Source organism: Tachysurus vachellii, chromosome 9, assembly GCF_030014155.1.
Source record: "Tachysurus vachellii isolate PV-2020 chromosome 9, HZAU_Pvac_v1, whole genome shotgun sequence".
Lineage (NCBI taxonomy): Eukaryota > Metazoa > Chordata > Actinopteri > Siluriformes > Bagridae > Tachysurus > Tachysurus vachellii.
The window spans coordinates 6,625,431-6,641,485 of record NC_083468.1 but is presented as its reverse complement, the minus strand read 5'-3'; the positions used below and the strand labels follow the sequence as shown (position 1 = coordinate 6,641,485).

Below are 16,055 nucleotides of genomic sequence, written 5' to 3'. Positions count from 1 at the left end.
CTCTCTCTCTCTCTCTCTCTCTCTGTTTTAAACCTGTGCAACATCAACCATTTTCTGTGTAAAACGTCTGTGTTGACGTTACAGTGAGTGTTTTCATAGAGGTGGTTTCATGGGAAAAGTGGAAAATGGTGTGTGCGCATGCCACGTCCTCTAAGAGACCAAAACGCAGCTCTGAAACTCTTAGCTCTTTGAAGATTTATAAGTCTTGAATGTATGTGTCTGGTGTGCCCCAGAATTAGTTGTATTGTGAAGGGCAGAGAGTAGAGCCAGAGTGGGAAAGCATGAGAGCACTGAGAAGGGGAATAAGTTCTTTACTGGATACCACTTTCTTAGATGAAGGAGCATGTGTAGTGTGGTGCTGGTTTTCATGCTAAATTTACCATGCAAGTCTCTAGGACTAGCGAAGGATGGAATACCGAAATTTGGAAATGCATATAAGTGCATTTAAGATTTGTTATTATTTAGACTTATAGATAGAATCTGAGGCCATAGTTATTGAGGAACAATTGTGAAAAGTTTCCTGAGTGATCCACAAAAAAAAAAAGTTCTTTTGAAGGGTATTTAAACTTAACCTGTGTTTCAAATAATCCAGACAGTGGCCAATTCACGTTATTTAAAATATATTAATAGTTAATAATAATATCCAAAACTATTGAAAGTTTGGCATATTTGCTCTATACTGTATGTTGTATCAGTTGTTAAAACTGAGTTTAGCTATTGTTTGTATCTAGCTGCACTGATTGAGCTACTGTTGTTAGCCAGATAGCTAATGTCTGTTTTTTTTGTCCAACCTTTTACATTGTAGTTTTGAGTTTTTAATTTCTCTTATAATTTAAGAAAATATGAAAGACTGTTTGGGGGCTTGGTTGTTTAATTAACAACGTATTTGTTGTGGCTCTAGTTTAGTGAACCTGTAACAAGATGACCTGTAGGTCTGACTCTACCTAGCTAGTTTGCTAGGATTCTGAGGTAAATCTACAGCAAATCTTAAGTGTTTGGATTTATACCACCTGTACAAATATGTAATAAATTTCTGTTTGTGGTTATTTCTTAAATTGTGTTTCTAGTGAGTGGGGTGGAGGCATGTTTTGTGTCTTGGTTCAGTCTGAAGAATGTGTTATATTGATGTTACCTTCCCTGATTGATAGCTGGCATGCAGGGGAGAACTAGTTAGGTAGGAACAGGAAAGAACAAAATAATAAAATATGGGATAAAAAGAAATATTTTTGAGAAGTCATGGTAGAAGGATCCACTGTCATTCTTTTCTTTTTGTAATGTTTCCTCCCTCTATCTCTTGCTTCTTGTTTTTTTTCTCTCTCTGTTTCTTTTTTCCCTCCTTTCTGCCTCTTGCCCTTCTCTCACTCTTTCTGTCCTCCTCCTCCCCACCTCTCTCTCTCTCTGTCTCTCTCTCTCTCTCTCTCTCTCTTCTCTCCCCACCTCTCTCTCTCTCTCTCTCTCTCTCTCTTTCTCTCTCTCTCTCACTCCCACCCTCCCCTGACAACCCCCAAAATGAGGCCCAGAGCAGGCAGGACGCTTTTCTGCTGCACATGCAGACGGACTTGAGTCGGAGCCAGATCTCTTTATACTGCAGCACTGCACCTAATCTCTTCCAGGCCTTTTCACTGAGAGACACAGAAAACGAGGGAGGGAGGAGTACAAAGAGGGACTGACTGAGGCAGGCCCACAGAAAGGGGGAAGGGAACAGGGAGAGAAAGGAACAGAAGAAAAGTTAGCAGGCCGACATGCGTCTACAGGAATCTCCAGAGTGGCTAGGAGCGGTGGAGGCGGAGCTTCACAAATTGGCCTGGACTTAATGTTCCCAAATGGAGCCTTCATGTTTTTCACACTCTGTCTGCAAAGAGCACAAACAGAGAGAAGCCACAGATGAGGCCACAAGCAGACACACGCATAGTCGTTCTGCTATGTTTTTTCTGTGCTGCTAGAAGGCTATCAGGTTGTCGGCTGTTATTTTTTCCGCCTGCACTTCAGTGTAGGAGTTGGCACCTTGTCGCCTGGTGCTGAGTGATGTCACTCTCTTATGAGGCTCTCATCTTTTCCAGAACTCTGCTATGAGCTAATCCTGACTCACACACACAGGCTGCACGCTTGACACAGGCCAACAGTTCAAATACACATGTGCTAATGGTTAACATTTGTGACTTCAGCATGATGCATTCACTATGTGCACGCGAAAAGATCTGAAACATCTGAGTCATCTTTTTTCAGGACTGCAGTAATATAATGTTTATAGACCATATAGCAGCCATCTTGATCTTGTTTTCCATACACAGAGAGAGAGAGAGAGAGAGAGCGAGAGTGAAGTTATACAGAGAGAAGCTTCTCTTTCTCTCAGTCTTTCTCCCACCGTTAAAACTTTATCAGCCTGGACGCTTGAAAGAACAAACGTGTTAACTGGACAGCCTGCAAATATTTGCAGAGGCTTCAAAGGGGACGTGCCCTGTTTTGCTCTTTTCGAACGTTTCCGATAGTTTCCTGGCTTGCTCAGGGTCTTGCCTGCATGTAGATGATCCTGTTGGTGTTGGTGAAGGATGGAGGTCTGATAAGAGCTCCTGCAATGTGTTCCACATGAGCGTGAAAAACACAAAACAACAGATAGCATTAGCCCTTATCTCTCTCTCTCTTTTGCTTTATCTGTCTGATTTATAGAGTCTTTGTCTAGATCAGTGTTTTCCATCCCCCTTTTTTGTAGAAATAATCTCACAGCCCACCACTAACACAAACCACAAATATGCTTCCATATTTCCTATATATTTAATTAAGACATGTCAATGAACTCTCTTTGGACTGCTAATTCAGACATTATGCAAGGTTTTTGGGTCAAATTTATTGCTACAGCACACAATTAATATTTTTCTGGTTAAAAACAGACAGAATGGTACTGTGGAATAAAGTTCAGGGTGTGTTATGTCAGAGTTCTGTAAATTTCTGAAATAGGCTCAAGCTATAAATCCCATCGAAACCTAATATATGCCGTACCTGGAGTTCGTTAGCCACTGAACCCATGTCCTAAGCTCGCCTGCTAGTTAATTATGATCGTAAATATGTTTTAGTGCTTTAGTTTAATTTGAAAAGACTAATCATTATTTTGCTGAAAGTTAATGTTAATAATATAAATTTAAAATCTGACATAAAAGTAGCTTGAACATTGTTCTCTCAGACTTAACCGCATTTATGGCGAACGTATACCGATGCTTTCAAGCAGACGGTCCCAAATCTCCAACCATACTTAAGCATTGTGTATTTTTGTGTGTATTTTGTCTACAAGTTTGTCTTTAAAATATGTCACTCACAAACTTTACACAATGTACCCGTTCCGGTGGGCAAGAAGCAACAGGTTTGAGATTAACAGCTCATTAGCTGTGTTCCCTCCTGCTCTGGGAATAACTTACTCTGTAGTGCACACGGTTCTGCTTCAATAGACCCATATCTGTGTGAGATAAGGGTATGAAAGGACACACACACAATTTATCACCCCTGCAAGCACACCCACACTCTGGCTGTACCACTCACAACATTCCCACACAGTAATACAGCCTCTGGCAAGATGGGGGAGGGGTGTGTGTGTTCGTGTGTGTGTGTCAAGGCTCCGATCTGATTCCCATGGAGAGAGGAGAGCAGAGACTCATTCAAGCCTGAGCAAGTAAACACACACTGATTGAATGGTGACGAGGACGGCCAGGGAGGGGGGAGGGCGGGGCTCCCCTGCATGACAACGCCAGTGTCATCACTTCTTTGTTTTTATTGGTGGCTCGGGTGCATAAGTAAACAGGGATCCTCGCCGGTTTGATTACAGTAACACCTCCCACAATCAGCACCATTTGTTTCAGCTATTTGAGGTCTCCTGCAATACACATGACCTCATTCACATGTATTAAATCGGTTCCCAGAGTTTACGTCCACACCAGTCGTTAAAGAGCACCTGCACACACCCAGTCCTGCAGGCACCCTGACTGTGCATGTGTACTACACAATCTTTGTTAAATCTGTAGAAAATCATGCAGCCATTATACTGTATTAAGGGAAATATCTCTAGGTGCCTTTTTTCATTTAAATCACAGACCATTTGAACGTCAGGACATTTGGTGTTTGGTGGCTATGAGGAAAAGTCCTTTTTTGTTTTCCAAATAAAAACAAACTAAGCATTTCCAGACGTTTTCTTTTGGGTTGCATGAGGTTAAAGCTTTGGATTTGGTGTGGCAACAGTAATAATTATTTTAATATGTGGATAATAAGACAAGGTTTAGGTCTGGTGTATCATTAGTACCGGAGAAATACAGTTCAAAAGTTCAAATGAAAATTTTTTTTGTTTTCTTTTCGTCTTTCTGTGTAGCTCTGAACCAGCAGCGAATTACTCAGAGTGCTCCAGTAAAACAGGGCACCCAGCTGCCCTCCAGCCCCCAGAACCCGCCCGTCATGGGAGGGAACAGCCAGTTGAGACTGCAGCAGCTGGAGAAAGAGAGACTGAGACTTAAACACCAGGAGCTGCTCCGCCCTAGACCACAGGTCTGTCTCTCTCTCTCTCTCTTTCTCTCTCTCTCTCACACACACACACACACACACACACACACACACACACACACACACACCCCTTCAGTACCAAGCTATACATGACTCGAGTTTACCCGAACAGATTGGTCTCCATCAAAAACACACTGGCTACCACTGATTTAGAAGAATTAGAGCACGCACTAATGCATTACACAGCAAATTAAACTTCATCATTAGTTCAACTTTTACACAAAACCTATTCTGATGCTTCACGTATCAGCCAATAGGAAACGGCTGGGCGGAGCTTCTGTCCTTTGAAGTCAAAGTGCAGTTAAACAAGACGGAGGAGAGAATAATCACGGTTGTCAGATCGCATCCAAAGCCGGAGAATCCCATGCTAAACATTACATACACACATTTTACCATAAGGAAGCACGATAAGAATATGAGGGCCCATCCACCTATATACAGATATATTATAATATTATATATTTTTTCATCCCACATTTACATTACAGGAAACGGTTTGAAATCAGACACTTTGCGTGTGAACGCAAAAAACCTCAACCCCAAAATTCTGATATCACAGCATCCATATACTCAGGATGTTTTATTTTGGAACATTTCACCATGTTGGTGATCTTCTGCCCTCTGCATTACTCTACATGTTTACATTTACAGTATATTTACAGGTCGAAAAAGAGTAGACAGTAAGGAAAACAATGACCTCAACCTTGAAAGAGGCCTAAAAATGCATTTTTGGACTGATTCCTTGTCAAATATGATTTTTTTTTTTTTAAGATCATACATTGATATGTGTTAAATGTATAAGCTTTGTCCTGATTTTCTGTGTGTGTGTGTGTGCACTGTATACAAGTCACTCTTGTGTGGTGTGGTGTAGTGTGTGTGTGTGTGTGTGTGTGTTGGGGTGACTGAGAGGGGTCAGGGATCGGAAGAAAAAGACGAGACTTGGTAGTGAAGGGGGCCAGACGGGGACAAGGAGCTCGGAGCCGGGAGAGTTGAAGGGGGGCAGCTTTGGAATGTAAACAGTGTGTTGACTTAGATCTGCGAACCTCACACACACACACACACAAACTAAACAAACCGAACTCTTCAGCCCGAAGCGGATCCCTAATGAAGTCAGACCGAGCCTGATGCCGTCACAAAAGGGCACGAGATGTCGATTTACCTAAAACACGTGACTTTATGTATAAATGCTTTATTCAAGATGTTCTTGTTAAACGAGTTAAACTGACGAAACTCTGATCATTTCCTGTTTCTCTGATTCATTATTTAACGTTTGTCATTCACGTTTCATCATTCATAGGAAGTGTGCAGTAAAAAAAAAAAAAAAGTGACCCTGTGCCCTACACTACACATAATGGCACGCAATAAACACACACACCTCAGCAGCGTGCAGTTAACCACCCAGTTGGGCCAAGGCCATAAAATCACAGAGGACGCTTACAGAAAGTGACTTTCACAATCTCTTGACAAATGAGAACCAGATCTGTAGCTTGTGACACGTCGCCTGGGATGGGCATTTTAATATCATTCAGCAGGGTAATAGAGGAATCGGCTGGAGGAAAAACTTGTGGGTGAAGCGCTTTTTTTTTTTTTTTGTTAACACCATTCTGCTTCTACATACAGGCTACGGTAAAACCAGTATTGTTTGTTCGCTAACAAAACAAAAGCCAATTTTTTTTCCCCTTGTAGAACTTGTAGGTTTGATTTTAGTAACAAGTTTGAATTACATCAGCAACCGTTGAGTTTCACAGGCTTTTAAAAAAAACAGAAACGATCCATTAAACTGAACTTGGATACAGTATACACGTGTTATATCACGTATCACATATTGTATTCATATTAATTCATGAATGTAAAGAAGCACTGCTTGGTTGGTTAAGGATGAAGCCTTATTTAACCTTTTAAAATTTATGAAGGAGTTAACAGCTCCAGGTCTTAACAGCTTAATCATGGTGTGTGTGTGTGTGTGTGTGTGTGTGTGTGTGTGTGTGTGTGTGTGTGTGTAGGAACTGGCTTTGAGGAACCAGCTGCCCACTAGCATGGAGCAGGACAGCGGCACTCAGAACCCGGTGTCGTCCCCTGGCATGGGACAGGACGGCCGCAGCATGACCACAAACAGCTCAGACCCCTTCCTCAACAGGTGAGGATAAAAGCAGACTTAGACTGTGGGACAGTCTCCATATAGCTGCTCGCTATTAATAACCGTTGAGCGTCTGAATAACGTACTCTTTTACTCTTAGTCTTGCGAACAGGTAGGAACAATCAGAGAATTTCAAGGCTTTGTATCTGTTATTGATTATTTTCTGGCACTTCTTTAGCATAGAGCGGTAGAGCTAAAGTGAGTCAGTTCCTGTCTGACAAGGCAGAATATCACAAATAACAGGAGAGCGCCACCCGGTGGCTGTTAAGAGAAACTCTCCAAATGTTTGATTCATGATCAAATAAGGATGCTGATGGTGATAGCGAGCTCAATAAAATACATGATCATTATAATGTGCAACACACTGCTCAGGATTAAATGAAAGTGGTGTAAACAAAAATGCAGCTGAAAATGTGTGGTTATGGTTAAGGGGAAGACATCTGTGTATCCATATGTACCATCTATTTTAGCCTTTTATAATGTAATAATCCAAATCACTTTGAGAATATAGTAATTATGAGAAGACTTTGTACTTGATTCTTGGCATTACTTAGCTACAGTAGAACGTGAGAGTCTGTGTGAGTCTGTGTGTGTGAGTCTGTGTGTGTGAGTCTGTGTGTGTGAGTCTGTGTGTGTGAGTCTGTGTGTGTGAGTCTGTGTGTGTGAGTCTGTGTGTGTGAGTCTGTGTGTGTGAGTCTGTGTGTGTGAGTCTGTGTGTGTGAGTCTGTGTGTGTGAGTCTGTGTGTGTGAGTCTGTGTGTGTGAGTCTGTGTGTGTGAGAGTCTGTGTGTGTGAGAGTCTGTGTGTGTGAGAGTCTGTGTGTGTGAGAGTCTGTGTGTGTGAGTCTGTGTGTGTGAGTCTGTGTGTGTGAGTCTGTGTGTGTGAGTCTGTGTGTGTGAGTCTGTGTGTGTGAGTCTGTGTGTGTGAGTCTGTGTGTGTGAGTCTGTGTGTGTGAGTCTGTGTGTGTGAGTCTGTGTGTGTGTGAGTCTGTGTGTGTGAGAGTCTGTGTGTGTGAGAGTCTGTGTGTGTGAGAGTCTGTGTGTGAGAGTCTGTGTGTGCGCGAGTCTGTGTGTGCGCGAGTCTGTGTGTGCGCGAGTCTGTGTGTGCGCGAGTCTGTGTGTGTGCGAGTCTGTGTGTGTGCGAGTCTGTGTGTGTGCGAGTCTGTGTCTGTGTGAGTCTGTGTCTGTGGGTGTGTGTGAGAGAGAGAGAGTGAGTATGTGTGCGAGAGAGAGTCTGTGTGTGTGTGTGTGTGTGTGAGAGAGAGGGAGATGGAGCTTGTGAACCAGCACTGCTGCCCGTGAGAACATGTGGCCTCAGTTTAAACAGCCCATCTCCCCCTCACACACACATCGGTATTCACAAAGACCCCATTCATCATTCCACACTCATCCACTACACACACACACAAACACACCTCTCACTCTCTTCATTAGTGTAAGCCTGCTGTATTTGCTCTCACACTGTACCCCTGCACACTGGTCTGTTTATGGAGGTGTAATTCCGACGCTCGCTCCAAACACCATTTTTACAGCTTTACTTATCATGAACTCTTTCAGCTTATTGCTGCTTTTCCTGATTCTTCTCTTGCTTTTAGATTAAATTTTTATGCTGCTGCTTATGGTGTGATGGAAATTATTATTATTATTATTATTATTATTATTATTATTATTATTATTATTGTCTCCAAGGATAAAAAATTCCCACATCAGTATAATACAGAAATAGATTTCAAATACAAATCTTTGAATAGATTTATAGGATTCGATAAAATTTTAATGAAATGTTTTTTTGTTGCGTGTGCCTACGTGTGTGTGTGTGTGTGTGTGTGTGTGTGTGTGTGTGTGTGTACAGTGGATATAAAGAGGCTATGCACCCCTGTTAAAATGGCATGTTTTTTGTTGGAAAAAAAAATTAAACCAAGGTAAATACTGTCAGAATATTTGTCATCTTTAATGTAAAATTAAATATATATTAAATATTATATATTAAATTATATATTAAATATTATATATTAAATTATATATTAAATTGGGAGAAAAAAAACAACAGTAAGAATAATTGAGGGGTTCGGGGTGAGGTAAAAAGAAAAATGTACAATAAACTCGTTCCATAAGTTTGCACACTCCTAAATTAATACTTAAAAAAAAAAAAAAACTTTTATCACAGCATTCAACCTTTTGGGTAAAAGTCAGTCCGTTATAGCAATATTTTGCAGAATTTTTTTTTAGAAATATTTTCCCTCCAAAAGCATGTTAATTCTATCAAATTGGTTGGGCATCTGATGTGTGAGTCACAGATGTGATTTTCTTACAGAATTTCGATTGGACTTAGATCTGGACTGAATTAGTATTTAACATGAGTTTGACTGTGTTGATTCTGAACCCTGCCACATCCCTCATTATAAAAGGGTCTGCACACTTATGCAACCCAGGGTATAGAGAATTGTATATTTTTTGTTGTTCATGTTTCATTCATTCATTCATCTTCTACCGCTTATCTGAACTACCTCGGGTCACGGGGAGCCTGTGCCTATCTCAGGCGTCATCGGGCATCAAGGCAGGATACACCCTGGACAGAGTGCCAACCCATCACAGGGCGCACACACACACTCTTTCACTCACGCAATCACACACTACGGACAATTTTCCATAGATGCCAATCAACCTACCATGCATGTCTTTGGACCGGGGGAGGAAACCGGAGTACCCGGAGGAAACCCCCGAGGCCCGGGGAGAACATGCAAACTCCACACACACAAGGTGGAGGCGGGAATCGAACCCCCAACCCTGGAGGTGTGAGGCCAACGTGCTAACCACTAAGCCACCGTGCCCCCTTGTTCATGTTTTCCCCCCCTAAAATGATTTTTATTATTTACCACTTTAATATACCAATTTCACATTAGAGGTGGAAATGTTCTAACATTATTTCATCTTGGATTTTGGACCTCACAAAAACTTGCCATTTTAACAGGTTAAAAACTGTAGACTTTTTATATCCACTGTATATACAGTATTACTTGTCTGAAGTCTGCTTATAATGGAAGTGCTATTACCTTAATTGTTATATATTAGTTCTATGTTATAATAACATTATTGTAATTAATATTTTTTAATCAGGGAGACATGGTGAGCTAATGGGCTAACGGTTTCTCTCCCCCTCTCCCTCTCCCTCTCTCTCTCTCTCTCTCTCTCTCTCTCTCTCTCTCTCTCTCTCCCCCTCTCCCTCTCCCTCTCCCTCTCCCTATCCCCCCCTTGTCCTGTCCTGCCCCCAGCGGGACGTATCACTCCAGAGATGAGAGCACAGACAGTGGCCTGAGCATGAGCAGCTACAGTGTCCCTCGCACTCCAGACGACTTCCTGAACAGTGTAGATGAGATGGAGACAAGTATGGTGCTTTACATATCTTCACACCCCAAACCCTAAATTCTAAACGCTTAATATAACCATTTAAAATTTATTTATTTAAATAAAGTCCTCGTCATTGTTTTTTTGTTTTTTTTTTTTAACAGTTCCCAACCCATGAATATTAATCAGTTAATGCTAAGTTATACTAATTATAATTTATATATAAGTTATATAATTAACTTATACTAAGTTATACACTAATACTAATATACTAATTCTAGTATATATTCATTCATAAGTCTTTTATTACACTTTTCTAAATATGTTGTGTGTAATATTTTACACACTGAACATTTTATCCTTTGGAAAAATGATAGTGAATTTTATATTCCAAAGTTATGTATCCTGTCAGAATTGACCTAAAGATTGCATTTGTCATATAGAGGGTTTGCACATTTGCTCCAGAAAGTGATGGCTGTATTCATTAGTCTGCATAAAGTATTGCCAATTTAAAAAGACTTGTCAAAGATACAATGGTTCAGGATTTTTTTTTCCCCTTCTAGCCTAAATACAAGTTTCGGTCATGTGACATACTAATGATCAACAGTGTATATCATCAGTGTGTATTAAATGTCTTGTGTGTAACTTTTAATCTGACAATCATTTGTTCATTGTTCACACACACCCATCTCTGTAATTAATACAGAATTCATTTATCTCACACAAATCATTTATAATTACTACAGACGTCCTGTAGCAGCTTCACTTAAAAGACATTAACCACTCGGTTTTCAGTTCACCTTCCTGACACGAGCTCTATTTGAACGCACCACAGATCTGAACACCTGCTAGAAGGCGATCTTACAGTCTGGTTAATGTGGTAGACTGAGCAAGACTTGAAACGTAACCGTTTCTCAACCCTGTGTTTTTCTTCTCCGACCCTCAGGCGACTCCCTCGGCCCTGCGTCCTTGGCAACCCAGCCGAGCCGCTTCCCAAACTACCTGGATGAAATCCCAGGCACTGATGTGGACTTGGGCACCCTGGAGGGCGAGAGCATGGCGGTGGAGGGCGAGGAGCTGATGCCGAGCCTGCAGGAAGCGTTGAGCTCTGACATCCTGAATGACATGGAGTCTGTGCTGGCTGCAACCAAGATCGACAAAGAGAGCTTCCTGACCTGGCTATAGATCATCTTTAACACACACTCTCCGTGCCTCCACTCTCTTCACACTGAACTGCTGCCTAGGCCAATCTGTGAAGGATGTGTATATGCTTCGAGGTGTTTTGGTGTGGTTTTATTTCCCCCTCTCTTTTTTTTTTTTCTTTTTTTTTGAGACATTTCACACTATCAGACGTCGATTACGTTTTTTTATTTTTTTTTTTTGCCCACTCACCTTAACATTAATCACGGCTGGACTGGTTTTCATAATATATATATACCACACATGGCCGAACTGGTTTTAAAAGCAGATTTAATTTCTTTTATCCTTTTCCCCTTCCATTACCTTTTTTTTTTTTTTTTTTTTTTTTCACGTCTGCATCCTCAAGGCTGGCCCATGGACAGACAATTATTCACCTACTCTACTTATACACTCGTATATGGCATTGACAAAGTGTTGAACCCTGAACCCTCATCCTTCTCGTATACGACCTCATCCTCTGCCTCAAGCACAGCCCGAACTGCAGCTTCCCTCCTTCCTTCGTTCACTACAAGCTTGGCAAACCAAAAAAAAAACAAAAAACACTCCCGAAGGCTGCTTGCATGTGTGTGGAATATAATGAGATGTCATTGAGCTTGAGATTGAGATCTTGAGGGCTGAACATGTTGCTTTAGGAAGGCGGATCCCCCTGCTCGGCTGTGCCAGCATATTGAACTGTAATCCGTACAAGTGCCTTCGGTTCGATCTCTTAGCGCAGCAGTTCAAACACTACTTTTTAACACTATATATATTTTTCGGACAATTCTGACCGTGCTCTTTGTTTTTTTTTCTATTTACAGTTTTCATTAATCGAAAATGTCTTTTAAAGTTTATATAAAAAATGCATTTTGTTGGATTTTTATGAACTACTTTAACCTCAGTCTTATTTAAGACTGATTTTTTTTTTTCCCCCCCACCACCATGTATGATAGATCATTTTCTTGTCTCACGGTAACTGGTGTGTTATCTAAAACGGTTGCCTTCCAGCATGTCGCCGTTTGATTAATCATCACAGAATAGATAGAACCGATTATCTCCATGACCTAGTGCTCAGCAGCAACGATCAGATTCGGAGAGCTGTTTTCGCACGTCGAGACGTAGGATTTCAATCATTATTAATGTATTTTTGCATATTCGGTGACAGTATCATTCAAAAGCAAGGAGAAGAATGCCAGGAAGTTTTATCGGCGAGGAAGATGAGGAATGAGCGAATGAGGATGGACGCCCGTCTGGCGTCGAAGCGATCGAAGAGATGGATTTGCTATGTTTTAAACTGGATAAATAAGCATGTCGTGAGGGTTTGTGGTTTAAAGCGGCGGATAGCTGGTACTTGGTTCGGTAATCACGATTAAGCGTAATAGATTTTAACAGAAACAATCAGCCAGGATTTGTCAGGATTTTTATTTGCTTTTGACGAAGCTTCCAAAGAGTGTAACAAGTTGTTTTTTTTATTTTTTTTTATCTCTTTTTTAAAAAAACAAGTAAGTAATTTATCCTATTCTTTGTGTGTATACATGTAGCATAAGCTAATGAGAGAATGTCCAACTGATGATTAGTCAGTGGATCTGTGATATGTGACGGTCACAAATCTCCCATACTTACACAATGAACAAGTTATTCACCTGTTGTCAGTCGTTTACATTGTCGCAGACCGATAGAACACTACAGACGATAGATGCTTTATATAGAGACACGATGTGTATCTTTAAAATGTTTACAAGATTATTACCCCTCCTACACGCTACTCAGAAGACGTCGATCCTACAATTTTAAATGTGATTTTTTTTATTTTTTAAAAGTAAATGTTTGCTAATGAACTACAGTTTATATCGAGTAAACTTGAACAAGGCCCGTGCTGATAACGGCTCATGCGATTATATATCTATTTAAGTGTCAACACTACAGGGAGAAACGATCCTCACTTCCGTTTCCGAGTCAACTAACAAAAAGTAGATGTTAAGTTTTTAATGGGACGTCTGTTTGTTCTCTCATTCAGAATTTCTAATTTAAAAGAAAAAAAAAGATCTCAGAGACAGTGATAAAATGGAAGAAAATATTATATGAAAATTGAATATCAGCACCTGCCTTATGTGAACAAACCTGTGATCGAACAATACCGCTGTGACCCGAGCAAATAATGGACAAAAATCCCAAGTAGTTATGTTTAGAATAGTATCTATTTTTACAGAAGCGTGATTGTTGATGGACACTAGTTGGATTAAGCAGTGTTTAAGATAGCAATGCAACAAAATCATTTTTATAAATTGTTGGTACAGTGCTTGTAATGCATGTTTAACAGAACATTGCTTAAAATGTGTGTCACTTAAACATGATTTTATTCGTAGTTAGTGTCCGACTCTGAGTATATAACTTTTTTTTTTGTAGCATTAGTACTAATCACTCAAGTTAAAGGATTGGTATTTAGATATCTCTAAATGCACACAGAATGAATTTATATTCATTTATGATGATCTGTTGTTTTTTTTTCTTTCCTTTTTTTTTTTTTTTTTTAAAAAAAAAATAGATTTATGTGCATGTATCTTAGAACCTTATGTTCTGTTACATTCTATCCCTTTGCATAATGGATATAAATGGATGGGACTGTAATAAAAAATATATACTTTGTTGTACTGGTGGTTTGTAAAAAAAAAAAATCATTATTTTAATATAATTTGAAAGAAAATCCGAAAACGTGAAGACCTGGTTTTCTAGAAACTATAAAACCTGATGGCCACTTTATTAGGTTCCCATGCAGATTTTATGTGATTATGTAATCAACCAAACGTCTTCACAATGCACAATGCATTAAAGTCTTGCAGAATCAGGTTAGTTAATGTCCAGGTAATTTTGTTAAACAAAAAACTAAAACATTTGCCTCCTTGGTGAGTGATGTCCGAGAAGAACAGTGCCAGAGTCTGGCAGAAAACTATAGTATCTCAAATAAGCACTTTTTTTACAATCGCACTGGGGAGAAAAACATCTCAGAACTGACAACACACTGAAACTTGAGGCAGATGGAATAAAAACAGCAGAAGACCATATCAGAGTTTACTCCAGTGCGGCTAAAGCAGGCACAGACTTCTCCAAACTGGAGAGATGACTATAGGACATGCATCATCTGGATTTTTTTTTCCATATTTCAATTCTTTACATTTCTGTAGGCATCTGTATGGATTGCTCTTCTCTGTTTTGATGATTGTCAAACATTTCTATTCAAAAAGGTCTATAAGACCCAATATACTGAGATTAAGAAGTGTATCTGTATTTTCTGTAAACATTATTAAATAGCAAACAGCACCCGTACTTGGCATAACAGAAGTGAAGGACATTTTCGATCACAAATCAGCATTTTGATCAGACACTCCAGTCCCCCCAATATTATATGATGGCATTGTGTTGTTCTCTATAATTTTTAAAAAAAAGAGAGAGAGAGAGAGAGAATTAATTTCACCATTGGAAGCCATGTTAATCATGTGACAGTAAACTTTCTCATCATGATAATGGTCTAATGTTCAATCAGAATTTGTATTACGATCGACACTATGTTTAAACACACTGATATGAATACAGAGCGTAAGAAATGAAACATTGTGCTGTGTATGACGTTGGTCTACTGATTGGAAGGTTGTGAGTTTGAATCCCAGGTCCAACAAGCTACCCCTGCTGGGCTCCTGAGCAAGTCCCTTTACCCTCAATTGCTCAGTTGTACAAAGTTGTATAAAGGACTTACATTTTGTACAACTGCTTTGTACAATACTAATTTTAAAAAAAAAAGTTAAAAATAATAAAATGAAGAAAAATGAGCAATTAACACAAAGTTAAACGCGATTAAAAAACTATTTTACACTAATATGAATAATGCTGAGAAGGTAACCAATAAAAGGAGTGAAAGGTTTTAACCAGCTCTTAATCATTTCTTGTGGTTTCATAATGCAGGTTGACGGTGGTCTGTTTACTCTCATTTCTATGTAAAGGCTGAAAACCCAGGCAGAAAGCGACACCACATACTAAAGTGTGTGCTCCATGTAAAGATGTGGTACCGACACAATAGTGAGGTTAGAGGACCTGTGTTACAACTATAGACCATCTACCCACATCTGAAACGGCAGATTTTGTGATATAATAAATGAAACCAAGACAGATCATGTCAGAACTTTTCCCACACAGTGAGAAATTAAAAGTATTAAAAACATAATTGAAAAAACAGTTAGTGGGAGATGAGAATGGAAAGTTACAATAACCTGGTTGCATAAGTGTGCAAAGTCGTCTACAAGAAGGGCGAGAGCCGCCTCTACTTTCTGAGGAGGCTGAGGTCCTTCAACATCTGCAGGACGATGATGAAGACGTTCTAGGAGTCTGTGGTATATTTTTTGCTGTTGCTCATCCGTTAGGACTGTGATGTTGTGGGGTGGAGCTGGACTCTGACTGTAGTGTCAGAAAGAAGGATGTTGTCTAAGCTACTTGCCATCTAAGACAACATCTTCCACTTGTTCCATGATGTCCTGGATGGAGAACATTCAGTCGCAGACCAGTGCTTCACAAAGCGACACATGAAATCCTACCTACCTCCATTGGACTTTATGATTCCTCAATATGAGTACAGCAATATATCTCAGTGCGCAACAATATACCTTTACCAGTATAGTTATTTATATCCTAGTTTTTGCATATATTATCTTAGTGTATATACAGTAAGTCTCTATTTTGTATTCTTATTTTGCTGACTTGGAGCTGCGGTAACAAACCCAATTTCTACATGGGGATTAATAAAGTATTCTGATTCTGCTATAGCTGTCATTCATTCATTCATCTTCTACCGCTTATCCGAACTACCTCGGG

General features: G+C 39.9%; 1 protein-coding gene across 2 annotated transcripts in view; it reads left to right on the top strand.

The window, feature by feature from the left end:
• The window catches only part of yap1 (Yes1 associated transcriptional regulator), a 35,905-nt gene extending 22,059 nt beyond the window's left edge, over positions 1-13,846 (top strand). For both annotated transcript variants that reach the window (XM_060877494.1, XM_060877492.1), the window contains 4 exons: positions 4,352-4,524; positions 6,543-6,676; positions 9,947-10,059; positions 10,966-13,846. In XM_060877494.1, coding sequence (XP_060733477.1) covers positions 4,352-4,524; positions 6,543-6,676; positions 9,947-10,059; positions 10,966-11,204 — 659 coding nt within the window. In that variant the 3' untranslated portion in view covers positions 11,205-13,846. The remainder of the gene's footprint in view (positions 1-4,351; positions 4,525-6,542; positions 6,677-9,946; positions 10,060-10,965) is intronic.
• Positions 13,847-16,055: the final 2,209 nt, after the last annotated feature.